This window comes from Sebastes umbrosus, chromosome 14 (genome assembly GCF_015220745.1).
Source record: "Sebastes umbrosus isolate fSebUmb1 chromosome 14, fSebUmb1.pri, whole genome shotgun sequence".
NCBI lineage: Eukaryota > Metazoa > Chordata > Actinopteri > Perciformes > Sebastidae > Sebastes > Sebastes umbrosus.
Window position 1 is genome coordinate 12,095,859 of NC_051282.1, and position 9,565 is coordinate 12,105,423.

At 41.2% G+C, this 9,565-nt stretch overlaps 1 protein-coding gene across 6 annotated transcripts in view; it reads right to left on the bottom strand.

Annotated features, from left to right (window-relative positions):
- The window catches only part of bptf (bromodomain PHD finger transcription factor), a 32,768-nt gene extending 24,608 nt beyond the window's left edge, over positions 1 to 8,160 (bottom strand). For all 6 annotated transcript variants that reach the window (XM_037791694.1, XM_037791691.1, XM_037791690.1 and 3 more), the window contains exons 1-3: positions 7,343 to 8,160; positions 4,521 to 5,343; positions 1,597 to 1,817 (exon numbers count right to left, since the gene is read on the bottom strand). In XM_037791694.1, coding sequence (XP_037647622.1) covers positions 1,597 to 1,817; positions 4,521 to 5,343; positions 7,343 to 7,862 — 1,564 coding nt within the window. In that variant the 5' untranslated portion in view covers positions 7,863 to 8,160. The remainder of the gene's footprint in view (positions 1 to 1,596; positions 1,818 to 4,520; positions 5,344 to 7,342) is intronic.
- Positions 8,161 to 9,565: the final 1,405 nt, after the last annotated feature.

Consider the following 9,565-nt stretch of genomic DNA (forward strand, 5'->3'; position numbering starts at 1 on the left):
GCTGCTGTTCAGTTCCAGGTGACTTTTGACTTGAGCAAATATAATAAAAAGTTATTTTTCAGAAGTTTTCAGAAACATCTTGTAGTGAACTGTTTGGCTGTAAAATGATAACGTTTGTGACCCGGCAGTCATGTTGAAAACAGTCGAGCTGAAACCAAGCACCGCCCACCAGCCGGAGCAAACTTTCTCATTTTACAACTAAACAGTACACTACAAGATGTTTTTGTAAACATTTGAGGTGAAAAATAGGTATTAGAGTAACAGAATATTGATTCATATTTGACAGTTTGATCCGAGTTCACGAGTTTCGCAAGCAGTGATTGACAGCTGCCCAGAGACTGCTCAGCTCTGATTGGTAGTTTTTGTTCGGGTGCGGTAGAATCTTGCAAATACCATTATGAGCACAGGAGGACACAGAAGAACATGTTTTTTTTCACAGATTATCTGTCTCATGCACTACTGTCAGCATATAGTGACAGTTTTATAAAAATAACTTTTTATCATATTTGCTCAGTTACCAACTGCAGCTTTAAAGATGGGTCGACAATGTTGGAAAGCTAGCATAATTTGAAAGTAGCATCGCCTCAGGAGCTCCGTCTAAACCGACCTCCTCCCCTCGGGGCTCCTTCCAAGGCAACGCCTTCATATAATGCCTTCATATATAAATAAAGAAATATGATAACATAGAAATAAGGTGAACTTGGTGTTAGACGCTGGCATATCAAGAGTCTATAACACGGTTAAAGAGCAAATCCACTTATGACATAGATTCAAGACAGGGCAGATTTTCTTTTCTCAGAAGGCCAAAATCTCAAGATCCAATCTCCTGTCTGCCTAACCATGTTTCATAACAACAGTTTCCACTGGGACACAAAGAGCTGTGTCCCAACCATCTTAAATGAAGAAATGCAAGGCGCAGGCAGCACTGTGCTGCAGCGGGCTTTTAACGGAAGAAAAATACCAGTAATACAACACCCATAAATCACTTAGATGTTTAAAAAAAAAAAGCACTAGAATGGCTTTACAAAAACATCTCTTCTTCCATTTAGGCTACTCCCCCTAACCCTCTAGCTTTTGACAGGATGCCAGAAGCACGTCCCCCCAATAAAACATAGTACCAGTTAGTTTGGTGACAGACAGAGGAAAACTGTTAGGAAAACAGATATGGCAGCCTGTCAAACACGAACAGAAGCTGCTGGTGTGGTAATCAAAAGCTTTCTAAACACTCCGTTAACTTGGGGGGAGGTAAAAGGAGTTGCTTGTTGTCTGAGAGAACGTGAAGCAGGACGAAAAGGCGGCACCCTAACATTTGTCACATTTGTAGTCAACTGTCATTATAGCAGAGCACTGCTGCCTGAGTGGAGGGAATTATGTTATCTGAAGCTTTGGTAAAGATGGTTTCAAAATGTAACCCTACAGGACACAAACATATACATTCACTTCAAAGCTCAAAAGTTGGGAACCACTGCCTTAATTAGTAGTCGTCAGATGAATGATTTCCCTTCAAACGCTGCTCGCATGAACATCATCCTTCTCACATGCACCACAACAGGATTACACCACTACAAGGTTCAAATGACAATATCAAATCCATACCGTTGACAGCAGTGAGGTAGGATCTATTGTTTGCACGGGCTCTGTTGGTAAGGTCCTCCGTGATGTCCATGTGAGCTTGCACTTCCTCCTTCATCTCCTCCAGGGTGGCATGGAGGTCCGTCTCCCAGTACTGCTTATCCAGGCACTCCATGAGCTCCTCCAGCTGCGTCTTGGTGCTGTAGTACCAGGTCTTCTTCTTCTCTTGCTCCCCGTCCTCCTCGCTGTGGAGAGAGAACAGCATGGGTTCTTAGATAGATTGTTAGATACTACATTACTTCCTCTATCACTTTGCTGCAAGGTGTCGTTACAATATAATTAGGGCTGCCAAATTTAACACAATAATTACGCGTTAACGCAAATTCATTTTAATGCCACTAATTTCTTTAACGCGTTAACACAACTTGTGATTTTTCATCATATGAAACAAGAAAACATAAGGAATCCATTGGTACCAACCATGTCATACTGGCTTGTCGCAAAGGAGGCTAAATAACGTGCGCTAAATTTTGTTGAGGAAAAACTGTCAAGGCCATTTTCAAAGGTGTCCCTTGACCTCTGACCTCAAGATATGTGAATGTAAATGGGTTCTATGGGTACCCACGAGTCTCCCCTTTACAGACTTGCCCACTTTATGATAATCACATGCAGTTTGGGGCAAGTCATAGTCATATCAGCACACTGACACACTGACAGCTGTTGTTGCCTGTTGGGCTGCAGTTTGCCATGTCATGATTTGAGTATATCTTTTATGCTAAACGCAGTACCTGTGAGGGTTTCTGGACAATATTTGTCATTGTTTTGTGTTGTTAATTGATTTCCAATGATAAATATATACATACATTTGCATAAAGCTGCATATTTGCCGATTCCCATGTTAATAAGAGTATTAAATACTTGACAAATCTCCCTTTAAGGTACATTTTGAACAGATAAAAAATGTGTTATCAATTTTTGGTTAACTGGGATTAATTATGGTCAATCATGCGATTTAATCGTGATTAAATATTTTAATCTATCGACAGCCCTAAATATAGTTTAACTGAGACAATATAAACTTGTTCACTGTATGACACTAAATAATGACAACACTGGTACACACCTTGTAGATTTTTGTGAGTTTTAACTTTGGTAAAAGAATCCTCTATTATTTGGGTTTCTTTTGGTTGGATTGAATCAACTCTGGACTAAAAGAGCAAGCTGCCAAAAAAAAATCTATTTCCATACAAGAATTCAATTGCAACAGCAAGCTGATTCACACAGAATGATACCAGCCATTTGAGAAGACATTAAGATAATGGGTCGAGTTAAAATTGAGTGTCAAGGACAGGTTACACACAGACTGCTCATCTACTCATTAATATTCTCTGGGTGCAGTTCAGCTCAAGCATCGAGTGCCTTTTTTTTTTTTTTTTTTTTTAAACCCAGATCAAAAACATTAAAAGTCTCTGTCAGATGCTGTCTCACATTAAGTCTAACATAAGTTTGGGGTGGGGGTGAGAAGGCAAACAGGAAACCCATCCCTGCCAGTAAAGATGATTGCACATCTCTTTTATAATCTCTAAACTAATGACTACATTCATGGAAGCACGTTGCATTTTTACGCGCCAAATGATTTTTTTTACTGTAACTTTCAGTTTCACTCTCCAGCTGTTTCAAATTTGACTGTTGAACAGCGCACACACGCAGCGCCTGGTAATGTGAGATTACCTTCTGGGAAACTGTATACAATTGGCTTCAATTTTGTTTGCATTTTATTTGACCAAATTTGAGGCCCATGTTTGTCATATTTAGAGGAAATATGCATTTGGTTTCACAACAACAAAAACCTTGATGATTGAGGGGGTTCATGAGGCTATTGTTGAACATGTACAGGGGTAACTACAGTACATAGCTGCTACTTTTTCACTGCTTCATGGCTACGGTGACATGTTTTACATGGATGCTTAGATCTTTACACATTTCCCACAGTGCATTGAGGTATACTGTACCTCTACTATTAAATATAATGACTCGTACTGTACCTTGTAAGCTACCTTTATAGAGTTGTCTAGGGATGACGTATTTTTGTAGGCCAACCAATGCCTATGGAAGGAGGCTGGGATACGGGCGGAAGCGGGTCTTGGGGTATGGGGTATGACACATGCGCAGTGTAACTGGAGCTGCGGTCGTGCATTGCGATGGCTCAATTTCTGCAAGTGCAGACCAGATTTTACTACGCATGTATTGTACCCCAAAGATATGACCGGTGACCTAGCCTCTTTCAATGGGCCTTGAGGCCAACCAGGAAGTTAGCATCACACTGGTTCCCTCGACAAAAAGCCAATGGGATTTTTCCATTGGGTTTTGGATTATTGCCGAAAATAAATTCTGTGGCGAACAAACGTTTATGATACTTACATGTTTTGTTCAGCAAGATACTCTCCACAAATGAACACCATTTTATGATTTTTGAAGTGTGAATGCAATCGCCAGAAGTAGAAAGCTAATGTTAGTCTATAAACAAACTACACCACGGTCGCATGAACGTGAGTATACGCAACGAGGCTGTAAAGGCAGACGAATACATTTACTCAAGTACTGTACTTAAGCTTGCAGGAGGCAGAATGTTTTTAGCATCGTTGGGCAAAAACTCCATTACAACCTTTCAGCATATTGTGATTCAAATGTTCTGAGAGATAACGCTCTCTCTGAAATGACCTGTGATTGGACAAAGTCTCCTGTCACGGGGTAGATTTTTTTTTTAAAGCCTGAAAACAGAGCCATGAGGAGGTGCAGAATGATTATTACAGTATGACTTCATTGAAAGTTGATTTCTTTCCCTTTTTGTTTTGAATGCATTTGGTGGTAACATCTGTGTTGAGTTTAGGATATAAAGCCGTTGGCACAGAGAGGTAATTCAAGTGAAGCAGAAAGGCCTAACTTACACAATAATCCTTCTGTTTAGGAACCAGTATTTCCTCTGGTGGCGGTCGTATCCAATGGGCTCCTGGCGGATGTAGGGCCTATTCTTCTGCGCCTCTGTCACGCTGTCCGTGACACCCGGCACCTTGTGTGCCACGCAAATCTCACACTGCCACTCGTCCTCTGGAACCTCCTCCAGCGGCGGTTTCACACACTCCAGGTGGTAGACCGCTGAGCAGGTCTCGCAGCACAGCAGGTCGCCCAGGCGGTGACACACGCGGCAGTGGTCGTCATACAGCATGCTGCCGTCGGACATCAGCTCCTCGCGGGCGATATTGGTGGTGAGAAAGTGGTCCACCAAAAACTGTAACACCTTGATCTTACTTTCAAGTGGACCGTAGGGATACTCATCCACCTCCTGATACGGCAGGACGTGATGGTACTCCCGGTCGCTCTCGCAGTACGACCGCAACACCTCAGGCCACGTCATGCCGTCAATAAAGTACAACGTGGAGTTAACGCTGTCCTTGAGGTCGGCAGGGCCAAAGGTAGTGTTGGAGGAGTCCTCCTCACGTAGGATGACCTTCAAGAGGGAGTTATGGGTCTCTGCTATTAAAGTGCACTGCTCCTGGCCTACCAGCGCCGCACAGAAGTCCTCGAAGCGGAAGGGGGAGAGACGCAGCACCGTGCTGAAGTTCCGCAGCACCTCGTAGATGGAGGTGGCGTTGAGCAGCTCCTCGCCAGGCACCAGGAGGTCCTCGGAGGTGTCAGGAAGCTCAAGAGGAGGAATCTCTTTCTCCTCCAGGATGGGAGTGCGAGGTCGGGGAGCCCGTACTTTTTTCCTCCCTGTAGGATACACAAATGATATTAGTAAACCATAATTAGATCGCTTTGATCAGAGGAAAACTTCTCAAATGTTTTTTTTTTTTTAATAGTTGAGAAACACATTATATATTGAGGTACAGTCAAAATACTACGATGTTTGACGTTATCAATATCATCCTGCTCTTCTGTAGGCCTATATGGCAATAACCATCTTTTGTATGCCGGATATACTGTATTAGGGCTGTCCTCGACCAAAGAAATTCGTAGTCGACTAACACTCATATTGACAGATCTGTGAAACTGGGTTTCTCACACAAAGGCACCACTTTAAATCTCATATTTTGTTTTTGGGCAGCTGTAGCTCAGTGGGTAGAACGAGTCACCCTTCAACCACATGATTGGCGGTTCGATCCCTGGTTTCTTACTGTCCGCGTGTGTCCTTGAGCGAGGCACTAAACCCCCAAGTTACTCCCCGGGCGCCTCACAGCAGCCCAGTGCCCTTACATGCTTAGGATGGGTTCAATGCAGAGGTCACATTTCATGTATGATGAATAGACGATGTCTATTAAACTTCTCAACAGCTCGTAACATAAAGCTATCATAAGGACAGTGCAATATGTTAAATTGGGACAGTGCAATATGTTGCATCTGTGTAATATTGGGCTATTGTCTGTGCAATATGGGCAAGACGGTAGACGGTGCAGTGCACTACCTGGGTGCAATACCTGCCATGATGTGTGTGATAGTATGTGCCATTATGTACGTGGACTGTGTATGTGTTGAAACATCTGTTTCTGTGAAACTGTTTCCCTGTCTTGTGTGGAATCGTTTATTATTGTTGTTGATGCTGTTTTAATTTAGTTTTTGTAACTGCAGTTGGACGGAGTTCAGGAAAGATTTCCCCACGGGGACAATAAAAGTATATCTTATGTTATCTTATCTTATGCACCTGTATGTATATGACAAATGTAATAAAGTTTTGTGTTTACCAGAGATATGTTTCTTGGAAATAAATCAATAAGCATGAAAAAAAAGCATAAAAAATGACTTGTCGACTACATAAATCTTAGTCGACTGAGACCAAAATGACCGATTAGTCTACTAATCGACTAGGAAGGGGCAGCCCTGCAGTAACACAGTATAGTGGACCATTTCTAAATAAAGTTGCAATTGACATTATTCTCAAATCTACATGTGCAGTTAGATTATAATAACCACTGGAGACAAAAATCAACATATTATTCTGGTTTCAAAAGTTGGTGTCAAACTTGTGCTCCTCTGGCAGAGCTGGCTCCTCACATGGCCAGTCAGTGTCACTATTAGCTCACTAAATGAGGCTCCTTCTGGAGCAAGGAAAACATTAGTTAGCTCTCCAGCTGGCTAATCACGTCAATGTTAGTTAAACCACACATTATAACCCCCTTTTTGTCAGACATTAGCTGTCATGTTATAGGAGTTTTGGAGTGATGAATTAGAGGGTTAACTAAGTTGAAAGTGTAAAAGATGAGGCTAGCCATGCTAACTTAGCCAGCTATTTTCTCTCTTTTTTTTATCAACTTCAACCACAAAACTACTTTATATTCTTCACATATATAAAGCATTGTGTTGAGGGGTAGCTATAAAGTTATCCAACATGAACCTGCTAGACTTTCACCATGACAGTAAGGCAGCATGAGCTAACTTCACCAGCTAACATTAGCTCATGCTAAGCTACATAGCTACATTATCAATGCAACTGAATGGTTGCATTGAAGTCTAGATGCATCCTCAGGTACTCTTAACATGGGTTATTTAAAAGGTGTGTTGACAGGAAGGTAAAGTAGCCACAGAGCTATTCAATCCACCTGCAGCAGCTTATAATGAGCAGACTGAGGCCTTGTGTTCATACAGTCTCCATTTTGAACAATAAGCTTCCTGCACCTCATCATAAACAATCATCTGCAGCTATTTTCAGGATGTGCATTTTGCATCCCCTTTGCAAGTGCATGTTGAGAACCACCACCTGAACATATGTATTTACCCGGAGTGCTGTTACTACTCTCTGTACAGTAGCTGGCATCATCCTCCACCTCCTCCTCCTCCTCTTCCTCCTGCTGCTGCTCCTCCAGCACATCATCTTCACTCTCCTCTTTCAGGGCCTCATCTTCTTCCTCCTCTTCAGTCTGAGGTTCCTCCTCAACAAACTCGTCCTCCTCCGACCTCAGGCTGACAGCATCGTCCTCCTCCTCGTCGCTCTCATGGTCGTCGTACACCACAGTCTTACAGGCAGCCGTCTTCTTCCCTCCACGGCCCCGTCTTCCTCCTCCTCTCAAACCTCCTCCTCCTCTACCTCGTCCTCTGCCCCGTGTTGACGTGACTGCTTTCCTCTTCTTAGCCGCCTTAGTGCTCTCTCTCGTCGGGCTCTCCACGTCCTCATCGCCGCTGTCTCTGAACCGGGGCTTCAGATTCCTCCGCGGTCTCAAGCCTCTCGCAGCCGGAGCAGGAGACGAGTCCTCGGCTTGGTGTAGCGGTTTGGGCGGCCTGCCTCTTTTCCCTCTCATGATAGCAGAGAGATATTATTTCTCTACTATACTTTATTATTGCGTTGCTTTAGCCGACGTGAGTAAAAGGTGCACCCGTGCAAAGCTGGACCGGTGCGGGTGTGGATGGTGCAGTAAACCCCCGGTGGAGCTCACGGTGTCTGCTCGGAGGTGAAGTCTCAAAACGTTAGCCCGGCGTCCCGTGTTGGTTCAGCTAGAGCCGCCATCTTTCCTCTTCTCTGCTCTCTCTCTCTCTCTCTCTCGCTCTCTCTCTCTCTCTCTCTCTCTCTCTCTCTCTCTCTCTCTCTCTCTCTCTCTCTCTCTCTCTCTCTCTCTCTCTCTCTCTCTCTCTCTCTCTCTCTCTCTCTCTGAACAAACAGCAGGCTGCTCGCTCTGGAGCAGTCACGTGGTCACACCAGCTTCACTTCACAGCTTCACAGTTCAGTGGCAACAATGAGACCGACATGATCAATTTATCACTATTTACTTTCATATTTTAACTCGTTTTTTTCTTGTAGAAGTATGTATGCTGTTTCAGTTTTAATTATTGTTGCAGCAATTATTACAGTTCATAGCAGCTTCTTAGGGGCAATAATATGCACAAACAACAGTCATGCAGATTATAATAATAATAATAATTATAATAATAATAATAATAATAATAATAACTTTCATATTTTAACTCATTCTTTCTTGTAGCAGTATGTATGCTGTTTCAGTTTTAATTATCATGGTGAGGGAAAACTATAATTGTTGCAGCAATTGTTACAGTTCATAGCAGCTTCTTAGGGGCAATAATAGGCACAAACAACAGTCATGCAAATTATTATAATAATAATAATAACTTTCATATTTTAACAAATTTTTTCTTGTAGAAGTATGTATGCTGTTTCAGTTTTAATTATTGTTGCAGCAATTATTACAGTTCATAGCAGCTTCTTAGGGGCAATAATATGCACAAACAACAATCATGCAGATTATAATAATAATAATAATAATAATAATAATAATAATAATAATAATAATAATAATAATAATAACTTTCATATTTTAACTCATTTTTTCTTGTAGAAGTATGTATGCTGTCTCAGTTTTAATTATTGTTGCAGCAATTGTTACAGTTCATTGCAGCTTCTTAGGGGCAATAATAGGCACAAACAACAGTCATGCAAATTATAATAATAATAATAACTTTCATATTTTAACAAATTTGTTCTTGTAGAAGTATGTATGCTGTTTCAGTTTTAATTATTGTTGCAGCAATTATTACAGTTCATAGCAGCTTCTTAGGGGCAATAATATGCACAAACAACAGTCATGCAGATTATAATAATAATAATAATAATAATAATAATAATAATAACTTTCATATTTTAACTCATTCTTTCTTGTAGCAGTATGTATGCTGTTTCAGTTTTAATTATCATGGTGAGGGAAAACTATAATTGTTGCAGCAATTGTTACAGTTCATAGCAGCTTCTTAGGGGCAATAATAGGCACAAACAACAGTCATGCAAATTATTATAATAATAATAATAACTTTCATATTTTAACAAATTTTTTCTTGTAGAAGTATGTATGCTGTTTCAGTTTTAATTATTGTTGCAGCAATTATTACAGTTCATAGCAGCTTCTTAGGGGCAATAATATGCACAAACAACAATCATGCAGATTATAATAATAATAATAATAATAATAATAATAATAATAATAATAATAACTTT